This window comes from Schistocerca gregaria, chromosome 7 (genome assembly GCF_023897955.1).
Source record: "Schistocerca gregaria isolate iqSchGreg1 chromosome 7, iqSchGreg1.2, whole genome shotgun sequence".
Lineage (NCBI taxonomy): Eukaryota > Metazoa > Arthropoda > Insecta > Orthoptera > Acrididae > Schistocerca > Schistocerca gregaria.
The window spans coordinates 119547789-119560359 of record NC_064926.1 but is presented as its reverse complement, the minus strand read 5'-3'; the positions used below and the strand labels follow the sequence as shown (position 1 = coordinate 119560359).

The following is a 12571-nucleotide window of genomic DNA, read 5'->3' as shown; positions in this document are numbered from 1 at the left end:
CTTTCTGTACCTGAGTTAAGCGTTTTAGTTCAAAGTGGAGGTCAGCCTTCTTTCTTGTATTGTGATAATGGAAGCTTTCATTGGTTTCATAGTGGGCAGGATTGTCAACCAAGAAACTCATTAGGGAAAAAATATACTGGCAGTTTGTGGAAAGTATTCCAAGTCTTTTAAAGAGCGTACGACAGGAGGTTCTTGGGGGTACTTGGAACATTATACAGACTACTTTTTTCTGCATGAGGAAGATTTTATTAGATGAGGGTGAATTGCCCCAGAAGATGATGCCATAACACATAATGGAGTGGAAGTATGCAAAGTATGTGGACTTCGTAACATGTATGTCTCCAAATTGTGAGATTGTCCTAATGGCAAAAATTGCTGAGGATAGCCTTTTTACAGTCTCGAGGACATGGTGGTCCCAGTTACATATAACACTGTTGTAACTGGCAAGCTTTCAGAGCCACTGGCTCCTTCTCCAGACAGATTGGTTGAAGGGGAAGAAAGAGGAATGAAGGAAAAGCACTGGAGAGGTGTAGGAAATTGTGTAGATTTTGGGAAAGCCACCCAGAACCACAGGTTAGGGGAGACTTACTGCACAGGATAAGAGGGGAAAGAGTGATTATTGGGAACTGCATCGGACAATATTTTGAAACCTGAGAGCTTAAAGGTGGAAGATAGGGTAATATGCAGACAGGGATTACCACATAAAAATTATACATGAGTTAATAAGAATGGAAAGCTAAGTGCATTGTACGTGACAGAGGTGGTGGGGGAGTGGTGAAAAATAGATGCATAAGACAATGAAAAATGCAGAAAACTAAAATGGAGTGAAGCAAAGAATAGTTACAGTGAATAAATGCTGAGACAAAAAAATTAACATAAATTAAGGCCAGGTGTGTGGCGAGAATCAAGGACATGTTGTAGTGCTAGTTTTCACCTACAGAGTTCTGAGAGACTAGTATCTGGGGAAAGAATCCTAATGGCATGTTTGGTGAAACAGGCACCAAGGTCACGAACATCATGTTGTAGAGTATGCTCTGCACCAAGTTATTTAAAGATACTAATATACACCCACTGCCTCTGCCCATTCATCCTAATTGATTATTGGGTGGTAGTCATGCTGATGTAGAAGTCCGAACAGTGTTTACATAACGGCTGGTATATGAGGTGTCATTTTGCAGGTGGCTCTCCCTCTGATAGTATATGTTTTGCCAGTTACAGGACTATTATAGGGGGCGGTAGGAGGGTGCATAGGGTAAGTCCTGCAGCAGGGATGGCCACAGAGGTAGGAACCATAGGGTAGGAAGATGGATGCAGAAGGAGCATAAGGTCTGACAATAATATTGCGGAGACTGGGAGGGCAACGGAAACCTATTCTAGGTGTGGTGGGCAAAATTTCAAACAGAACTGATCTTATTTCAGGGTATGATTTTAGGAAGTCATGGGCCTGTCAAAGTAGCTGATTAACACATTCCAGACGATGATAATACTGAGCCACCAATGGTGTGCTCTGAAGCTGTTTTTTCGAGGGATCAGCACTAGCAGGATTCAAAGTGATGGCCCAGGAAATCTGCTTTTTAATTATTCTGGTGGGGTAATTAAGTGCAATGAAGGCTGAGTGAGAATGGTGATTTGTTGCTGTAAAGAGTCTGAATCCCAACAAATATGTTCACCTCAGATGCCTAGGCTGTACAGGAGGGAATGTTTGACATGAAAAGGATGGCAACTGTCAAAATGTAAGTACATTAGTGTGTTGGTAGGTTTAATGTGGATGGAAGTGTGTAGCTGGTCTTCAGTGAGGATGAAATCAACATCAAAGAAAGTGGCGTGGGATTCAGAATATGACAATGTGAAATTTCACATTGAATCCTGGTACTGCTAATCCCACTAGAAAACAACTTCAAAGGACACCATTGGTAACTCAGTATTATCTTCATCAGAAATGTGTTAATCAGCTACTTTGACAGGCCCACGACTTCCTAAAATCATGCCCTGAAATGAGACCCATTCTGTCTGAAATTTTGCCCACCACACCTAGAACAGCATTCTGTAGCCCATACATGCCATATACCAGTTGTTATGTAAACAGTGTTTGGCCTTCTGCATTGGCATGACTACCACCAAATTATCAATTAGGATGAATGGGCAGAGGCAGAGGGTGTATACTGGCAACTCGCAATATTCAGTTGCAGACACCATTTCTCAGAACTCTGATGGTAAAAACTAGCACTACAACATGCCACCCATATGGCCTTAATTTACATTAATTTCTTCCATCTCAGCATTTTTTCACTGTAACTACTCTTTCCTTCACTCTGTTTTACTTTTCTACATCTTTCATTGTATTACCCATCTATTTTTCACCACCCACCTCCCACCTCTGTTACGTGAAATGCACTTAACTCTCTCTCTTATTAACTCATGTATGATGTTTATGCAGTAATCTCTGCCTACCTTTTACCCTGTCTTCCACCTTTAAGCTCTCATGTTTTTAAATCTCATCTGATGCAGTCCGCAATAATCAGTTTTTCCTTCTTGTCCCATACTGTAAGTCTCCTGACCTGCGGTTCAAGGTACCTTTCCCAAAATCTACCCGTTTTCCTAGAGCTCTTCCGTCCTTTCCTTTTGTTCCTCTTCATTCCCCTTCAACCTTTCTGACTGAAGTAGGAGCCACTGCCTCTGAAAGCTTGCAGTTATAACACATCTTTTATGTGTGTGTTCTGCTCCCACTTGGTGAGTACATATTTTTTTATCCATCCAGTTAAACAAATACAGGTTTTAGGTTCACCTTCAAATTGGACAAAGAGCTATCCTTGCAACACATCCAAGTAAGCCACACCCGCTATAGTAGCTTCAGCAGAAAATATATATATTGGTGGATATACTTAATGTCAGGACACAACACAGAAAACAAATAGTAGAAAAGCAGGTGCCAGACAGATTCATAAGAAGAATCTAAAGGAAATGTAATTCAGTCACCAAAGAAGCAGCTTATAAAGTGATTGTTCACCCAATTCTTGAGTATTCTGCATCAGTTTGGGACCCTTGCCAAGTAGGACTGACAGATGAGATAGAGGAGATTCAATGAAGAGCAGTGTGCTTCATCACAGGATTGTTTAGCCTGCATGAGAGCACTACAGAGATGCTCAAAAGATTCTAGTGCCAGATGCTACAAGAGAGGCAGCTAGCATCAAAGAGATGCTTACCACTGAAATTTGGAGAGAGTACTTTCCAGGAAGAGTCCAATAACATTTTACTTCCTCCCAGATATGTGTCATGAAATGACCACAAGGAGAAAATTCAAGACATTAGAGCTGGTTGGTTGACTGTGGGGGTAAGGGACTAAATGAGGTCATCAGTCCCTTAATCTATTAGTGGTGCATCCAGAAGTAGAGACATCCACTGAGAACATTTTCTGATGTAGTCAGGAGATTCATAACAGTGGAAGGGAAGTAAGAAGTCTAAACATGTAATGGACATCTTCTGTACAATCAATAATAAAAGCAAAAGGAGATAGGAAAATCAGCAGGTGGGCATCCCCAGGGCTCTGCATATGACAGGAAATGTTCCATCCACCCAAAGCTGTTCCACCCAGTCCATTACAGTCAAGAGAGCGCACTATTCAACAAAGTGCAACACCCAGATTACACAGAACAACTGCTGGGATAGAAACTGAAAAATAAAAATTGATAGAGGGTCTTGAAAGCACCAGTCATGAATGGTGAGAAACCTGATGTCACCAAACAATGTCATACGTCTGTGACAAGGTGTTGGCTTTTAGGAAAAGCCTGTCAGATTGCTGTTTACAGCTTAAGCAGATGGTCATTTGTGGTTCATCCCTCCCAGAAACTGCACTGACAGGGGGTCAAAAGTTCCCAAAATTCAAGAATCCAGCATAATCTGTGGGCAACCATCCTTTCAAGCAGCTAACAGAGTATGTTGATCATGACAATCAGCCAGTAAATGTCAAAAGATATTGGGTTTTTTGCCTGGCTTAAGGATTGGGACAATTATGCTACCTTGCCATTGTGAGAGGAATGGCCCTTTGAGCCAAAGATTGTTGAAGACCTGAGGAGATAATGCTTTTGAGGAACATCTAGGTACTGAATCATCTGATTTTGAATTGAAACAGGGCCTGGGAGTGTGTTCTGGGCCAAAGTAAGAGCTGGAAGTAGCTTCCCGTCAGTTCATTGTTCATTATAGAATTCAGCTTGATGGGGAGTGAAACATAAGGGGATGTCGTTAACCTGTCACTTCTGCAACAGAAAGGTAGTTGGATATGTATAGGAAGACAATGACAATGCTGTCACAGACTGGATCACAAGGTGTTCTGCAAGACCTGATGAACTGATACAAAGGCTCAGTGTGATGGTTGATTTGTCTGGTGGTGGCAAGAAAATGACAGGAACACTGGAAAGTGGTCACTGTCACATAGGTCATCATGTAGTGACCAATGTAGCAATGCTACAAGATTAAGGTATGAGATCATTAAAGTGACAGCAGAAAAGGTACCAGGAGTTTCACTGAATTAGGTAGAACAACCATCACTGAGGAAGCATAGGTAATGATCTATGAGAAGCTTGTCAGTCAGAAGACCCTTATCAGATGAAGTGGTACTCCCTCACAGGGAGTGGTGTGTGCTGAGGTCTCCAAGCAAGAGGAAAGGGGAGCTGGTCGTGGGAAGTACTTGGATTAATATGGTCAGTTCAACATAAGTAAGTGGCCTGCCCAGAGATGCATAAACATTGCAAACATGAATTATTAGGTTGTTTCTAACTGCACTATATTTGCCTCCAATCACATATGAAGGGCAATTCATTCACCACATATGTACAAACTAAAGTACAGGCCCCTTCAGATGCCCTCTTGCGACTAGTGCAGTTCTGACAGAGTGCATGATAATGACAAGGCACTGGAAAATTGTCACCAGTGAAGTGATTTTTCTGGAGAGCAATGCAATCAACTGAAGAAGAGAAAATAAGGTACTGTAGTTCCTGCAGATGCCTGTAGTACCTATTGTAATTCTACTGAACGATTACATCAGTGGTGACTAGGATAGGCATGAAGGGGCCAGGAGGAGTGGTCATGCCATAGGATCACTACCTGTGATCAGGGACGATGGAACTATATCCACAAACATTGGTTCAGAATCCAACTGCACAGGGGAAGGAGATAGGGTGGCTCTGAGGCACTTGAGGAGCCTTTACCTGATTCTTATTCTTCTTTTTCTTCATAGCCTTTGACGTACAAGGTCTGTTCAAGGGGCTATCTGCATCGAGTGCAGGGACAGAAGAAGATCAGGCAGCACTGGTACCCACAGCCCATCTCTCCTTCAGTCATCATTTGGTGTTGGGCCTCCAGTCTAGGGGTTGCCAGGGAGGTGGAGCCCGAGAGCCCTGTTGCCTGTAGCTGTTGAAGAAGAACACTTCTCCAACCTTGCGTGGGAAGTTGTTACCGAAGAAAATATTGCAGGAATCATGGGAGAGGAAGATGATGGGATATCTGGTTTGGGAAGATTGAGATAGAGTGCCTGGGGGGAGGGGAGGGTGGTCATGATGTTAGCATAACTAGTCATCATATCCTTAGGATATAGGCATCTGTATTCCGTCTATGTCTCTGTATATGACAGGTGGCCTACAGATTTGTATTCTTGGGTTTTCCATTCTTTCTTGGCAACTGGGCAAATTGGCGAATGAGGAGTGTGATGTTCTGTGCAGGTGACACACAAAGATGAAAGTTCACAAAGACTACCTTTGTGTTGTGATTGTCCACAACTGTCACATTTTGGGTCTGCCATGCAGCAGAGTGACATATGATCAAAGCGTAAAAATTTAAAGCACCTCATAGGCTCTAAGACACACAGTTTCACATCACATCTGTACACAATGATGTTAACCGTCTCTGGTATGACACTCCTTTCAAAGGTTAAGATAAAAGCACCTGTATCCAGGTGACTATCCTTGGGTCCTTTTTGTAAATGTCTGATAAAATATACACCTCACCACTGGATATTAGTCTGGAGCTCCTGCATCTCCTTGGCTCTTCAGATTTTGTTGAATATGATTCCTCAGACTATTATTCAATGTTGTGAGGGGTGATGGTCACAGGTATGCCACCTAGATTATCTTACACCTGAAAATCTGTAAACTTGGTAGTAGAGGACATTTTAATTAATAATGACCCATTTCACATTATCCCCAGAGACTCAAATTCCCAAGTTTACTTCAGTGCTTTTTTGCAAAAAATTATGATTTCATTGCAGTAAAAGTATCACCATAAGTCCAGGTACAGCCCAAGTATTGCGTGAAGTATTTTGCTCTCAGACACCTGGCTTGTCTGACACGCTGAAGGAACTGAACTGGAAGGCCCCTGAAGATAGACAAACTATCCTGGGAAAGTCTATTAACAAACTTTCAAGAACCAACTTTAAATGCATACTAACATTATGGGAATTTACCCTGTCACTTAGATGAAAAGTTGCCTCGTCACTGAACACCACATGATTGAGGAAGTCATCTTCCCCCTGCAGCATTTCACTTATGCTCTTGTAACATACACCATAGTTATCTGACTTTAAAGTGTGTAACACCTGTATCCAGTTCAGATATACTTATGTAAAGGTTCTGTTAAAACCTTCCACACTGTCATCTTTGGCAGCTGAACTTCAAGACTTGCTTTCCAAACAGACTTCTTAGGACGACCAAGGTATGATGCTCTGACATAGTCAACATCCTCTTCAGACTGATAGACTCCTTGGTCACTCCATGTTCTTCTCTTTACATACACATCCAGTCATTTCAAACTGACTATACCATCAATAGATGTTTTTGTCACATTGGGAATCACAATTAAACTTTAAATGAAATGCATGCGGAACTGAAATTACAGATTCACTTTCCATAAACTGCACAACACGAAACACTTTATACTCTGTAGTACCCATTTTGTGTAGCTAGCACGAGGAGAACAAAATATGAGTACTTGTACATTTGCTTATCTAAAACTGTGAGTTACTCATAAATTGTGACATTTAACCAAAACTCTACAACTCTTACAGTTGCTACTATTAAAATTTATAACTGGCACATTCTTTCATGGGCACACTGTACAATATAATGACCACCCAAAGTGAAACAGTGCCAACAACTTCATCAAGGCTTCACAACACAGGTGATGCTGACTGGGAAGAAAGGCCATCAATATTGACAACACACAAAGGTGTACACATAATCAAGGAACTGATTCACAGCTATCGCAGATTTTCTGATAATGAGGGTTATCACATAGTATTTCTCTAGTAGCTTTGCCAGTGAGGAGCAGGTTTCTATCATCAAGGAACTGAATGACTGGTAGTCTGTTTGCAGAAACTAGGTGACTGTGTTGCAGAATTGTGTCATGTATCTGTATCATTTTGAAGTGTACAGCAGCATTCAATAGAAGTTACTTAGCCTGAAATAATACAGTGTAACCTACTTTTAGAAGTCACCTTGTACATAATCTATCTAAATTACACACACTGTTATTCCAGGGTGTACACATTTAACTATTTTTTTTAGCACCAATGCTCAAAATATCCATCATTATGCTTCCAAATTCCAGTACATTCATATTCTACATATTACAGGGCAACAAGACCAGTTTCTTAGTTTCAGTCTCCTCTCCATAGTTTAAAAAAGTCCAGTGAGGAAATTTAAAGTTCAGATTTCATATAAAAACATGATACATCAATTGTTGTATCAAAATACTAACCCACAATTTGTTGCTCTCTTTACTTGTGTTACAGCCGCATCAGACACGTGTGTGTAAGCTGTAAGAAATTGAGAAACATTCTCAGTGGCAAATCAATACAAAAGCATACAAAGTTTTAAGTTTTAATAGCATGACAAATGGAAACTTGAGCAAGTTATTTTATACACAACTTACTTCCTGGGAAAACTGGTACATTTAAAGAAATGTAGGCAGCCAAAAGGCCCAAGGCAAACAAACCACACTACAACTCCAGTTTCCTTCAACAGATGTTTGAAGTCTGTAACTTTGAAACAATTGGTACAATACAATTATTTGTGTATGATTTTAGAATTGGCAACAAGAGGAGAAAAGCTGACAGGAAATTGTCTATGGTAACTACAACCGTGTGTACAACGAAGAAAATAAAATAAAAATCATTTTGTTCTCTAATCAGTATGTGCTTGATTAAAGTCATATAATATTCTGATAAAGTGAATACAAGGAAAAAAGCTTACACTACTCAACCAAATAAAACATGATGAATAAAGAAATGTTCAATGCCACTCAGTCCTTGTTCATTCAATCTCATAAAACTTCTAAAAACATACAGCTTTGCTATGTGTCATGTACCACACACACACACACACACACACACACACACACACACACACACACCACATTCCCATTGCAGTTATTAGTAGGAAGGAAGGCTAGTGTTTAATGTCTTACTGACAATGGGGTCATTAAAAATGGAGAACCTTGTGAGATTGAGAATTGACAGGAATGGATATCGTCCATTTTTTTTTTTTTTTTCAAAGGAATTACCCCAGCATTTTCTTTGAGCAATATGCAGAAACCACACAAAACCCAAATACAGATGGCCAGATAGTTACTGAACCCTAACTGTCCTCAATATGAATCCAGCACGTTAACACATGTGAAGACATTAGAGAGATCAAAATATCAAACATACAGCAGTGAAAGAGTTCACTGCATGAGGATTTGCTACCTAGGAAATCCCCTCAAACTGCTTAAGTCCATGGGATGAAGAGGACTGAAGTAAATTTGTAAATGACTGTCAGGTCAGTGGGTTTTTTGGTAGACAACAGCTACCCCCTTCTGCACATGGTTACCCTATTTTCCAGACCCTCAATGTGTAATTTCTTGCTATGTCTTCACCGAAGACAAAGTTTCAATCCTGGAGGTGATGCACCAAAATGCTGGCTGTCTATTGGCTGAAAAGTATCTCTAACAGTGTTAAAAGCAAGTTAAGTTATAGTCAGCCCAACTTTTCTTGACATGTGAGCTGTTCAGTATGCGGAGAGGGAAGAGATTAGCACTTTTGGAGCCCTGGGATGTGGAATGTTGCAACAGGGAATGAGGGAAGACCTTACTCAGTGCTGACAAAATTTGCAGCAAGTGATATGTTCTGACCTCTTCCTGTGATAAAAATGATGCACGGAGAAACATAAGGTAGAGAAGGAAACGTAGTAGGTGAATATGGATTGGCGGTAAGAAATTAAGGAGGAAGCCGCCTGGTAGAATTCTGCACAGAGCATAATTTAATCATAGCTAATACTTGGTTCAAGAATCATGAAAGAAGGTTGTATACATGGAAGAACCCTGTGATAGAAATGATGCACAGAGAAACATAAGGTAGAGAAGGAAACGTAGTAGGTGAATATGGATTGGCGGTAAGAAATTAAGGAAGAAGCCGCCTGGTAGACTTCTGCACAGAGCATAATTTAATCATAGCTAACACTTGGTTCAAGAATCATGAAAGAAGGTTGTATACATTGAAGAACCCTGGACATACTAGAAGGTATTAGATAGATTATATAATGGTAAGATAGATATTTAGGAAGGTTTTAAATTGTAAGACATTTCCAGAGGCAGATGTGGACTCTGACCACACTCTATTGGTTATGCACTGTAGATTAATACTGAAGAAACTGCAAAAAGGTGGAAATTTAAGGAGACCTGGATAAACTGAAAGAGCCAGAGGCTGTACAGAGTTTCAGGGAGAGCATAAGGGAACAATTGACAGGAATGGGGAACAGAAATACAGCAGAAGAAGAATAGGTAGCTTTGAGGGACGAAGTAGTGAAGGCAGCAGAGGATCAAGTAGGTAACAAGACAAGGGCAAGTAGAAATCCTTGGGTAACAGAAGAAATATTGAATTTAACTGATGAAAAAAGAAAATATAAAAATGCAGTAAATGAAAGAAGCAAAAAGGAATACTAACATCTCAAAAATGAGGTCAACAGAAAGTGCAAAATGGTGAGGATGTAGATGCTTATCTCGCTAGAAGTAAGATAGATACTGTATATAGGAAAATTAAAGAGAGCTTTTCAGAAAAGAGAACCACTTGTATGAATATCAAGAGCTCAGATGGAAACCCAGTTCTAACCAAAGAAGGGAAAGCAGAAAGGTGGAAGGAGTATATAGAGGATCTATACAAGGGCGATGTACTTGAGGACAATATTATGGAAATGGAAGAGGATGTAGATGAAGATGAAATGGGAGATATGATACTGCAAGAAGAGTTTGACAGAGCACTGAAAGACCTAAGTCAAAGAAGGCCCCGGGAGTAGACAAAATTCCATTAGAACTACTGACAGCCTTGGGAGAGCCAGTCCTGACAAAACTCTACCATCTTGTGAGATGTATGAGACAAGTGAAATACCCTCAGACTTAAGAAGAATATAATAATTCCCATCCCAAAGAAATCAGGTGTTGGCAGATGCGAAAAGTACCAAACTATCAGTGTAATAAGACCTGGCTGCAAAATACTAAGGCAAATTCTTTACAGACAAATGGAAAAACTGGTAGAAGCAGACCTCTGTAGAAATGTTGGAAAATGTGAGGCAATACTAACCCTAAGACTCACCTTAGAAAATCGATTAATAAAAGGCTAACCTACGTTTCTAGCATTTGTAGACTTGAAAAAACTTTTGACAATGTTGACTGGAATACTCTCTTTCAAATTCTGAAGGTGGCAGGGGTAAAATATAGGGAGAGAAAGGCTATTTACAATTTGTACAGAAACCAGATGGCAGTTATAAGAGTCGAGGGGCATGAAAGGGAAGCAGTGGTTGGAAAGGGAGTGAGACTGAGTTGTAGCCTCTCATCGATGTTATTCAATCTGTATATTGAGCAAGCAGTAAAGGAAACAAAAGAAAAATTCGGAGTAGGTATTAAAATCCAAGGAGAAGAAATAAAAACTTTAAGGTTTACTGATGACATTGTATTTCTGTCAGAGATAGCAAAGGACTTGGAAGAGCAGTTGAACAGAATGGACAGTGTCTTGAAAGGAGAATATAAGATGAACATCAACAAAAGCAAAATGAGGATAATGGAAAGTAGTCTAATTTAATTGGGTGATGCTGAGGGAATTAGATTAGGAAATGAGACACTTCAAGTAGTAAAGTTGTTTGGGGAGCAAAATAACTGATGTTGGTCAAAGTAGAGATATAAAATGTAGACTGGCAATGGTGAGGAAAGCGTTTCTGAATAAGAGAAATTTGTTAACATCGAGTATAGATTAAAGTGGCAGGAAGTCGTTTCTGAAAGTATTTGTATGGAGTGTAGCCATGTATGGAAGTGAAACATGGATGATAAATAGTTTGGACAAGAAGAGAATAGAAACTTTCGAAATGTGGTGCTACAGAAGAATGCTGAAGATGAGATGGGTAGATCACATAACTAATGACGAGGTATTGATTAGAATTGGGTAGAAGAGGAATTTGTGACACAACCTGACTAGAAGCAGGGATTGGTTGATAGGACATGTTCTGAGGCATCAAGGAATCACCAATTTAGTATTGGAGGGCAGTGTGGAGGGTAAAAATCGTTTGAGGGAGACCAAGAGATGAATACGCTAAGCAGATTCAGAAGGATGTAGGTTGCAGTAGGTACTGGGAGATGAAGAAGCTTGCACAGGACAGAGTAGCATGGAGAGCTGCGTCAAGTCAGTCTCAGGACTGAAGACCACAACAACAACAACAACAGAGACAACAATTATATCAAGCACACTGCACAAGATTATACAATAAGCAGTTGAATGCATAATGGCTACTGCAGTATACATTGGCAGCATTAGCTCTCATCATGAAAACTTTTGAATTCTATTGACAAGTTGGATATGGGCACTATCCTGTAGCATTACTTTTCCTCAACAGAAGTACTCAATACTGGAAATATTTTCGAATTTTGAACAGGATAATATTATCTCAGCTGTTTTTCTAAATAAAATCATATGATTTTGTACACTCTGTGTTATATTACTCACTAAAATGTATAAAAAGTAATTATTCTATTTTCATTGCTATGATTGATATGTACTTGCTCTGTATGTACAGTTCAATTTTTTTTTTTTTTTTTTAGAATCATTTGAAGTTAAGAAATATTTGGCACACTTAAAATTCCTGTTATTAATTATGCAATCTGATGCTATTTATTATGTTTTTTCTGGATTCATTTATAAAATAATAATATAAATTAATAGAAATTCATTTGTCAATAAAATTTGTAAACCCTTTGGAACATCATTACTACCGCAGAATGAAGTAGTAGTGGGCATGCCTTCGATGTGATCGGTTGTGTTTTTATATTTGGAAAGAACAATATAATTTTGGCTTTGTTAATGTGCAAATTCAAAAGACAGTGTGACATAGAAAAATGTGAGAGAACAAAATATTTGTGAAAACAAAAAAATACAGTGTAAGCAATTCTTCAAAGTTAATTATGTCAATTGCAACCATGAGATCCTAAAATATGAAACTTTCAGCTTCAAGAATCAGGCCCTAGACGTGAAGAACTGGAGCCAACTATGAGAAACGAAGAT

The 12571-nt window shown here is 39.5% G+C and overlaps 1 protein-coding gene across 1 annotated transcript in view; it reads right to left on the bottom strand.

Annotated features, from left to right (window-relative positions):
• The window catches only part of LOC126282207 (modular serine protease-like), a 314749-nt gene that overhangs the window by 172321 nt on the left and 129857 nt on the right, over positions 1–12571 (bottom strand). The window contains exon 2 of the mRNA XM_049981753.1: positions 7747–7804. Within this exon, the coding sequence (XP_049837710.1) occupies positions 7747–7804 (58 nt within the window). The remainder of the gene's footprint in view (positions 1–7746; positions 7805–12571) is intronic.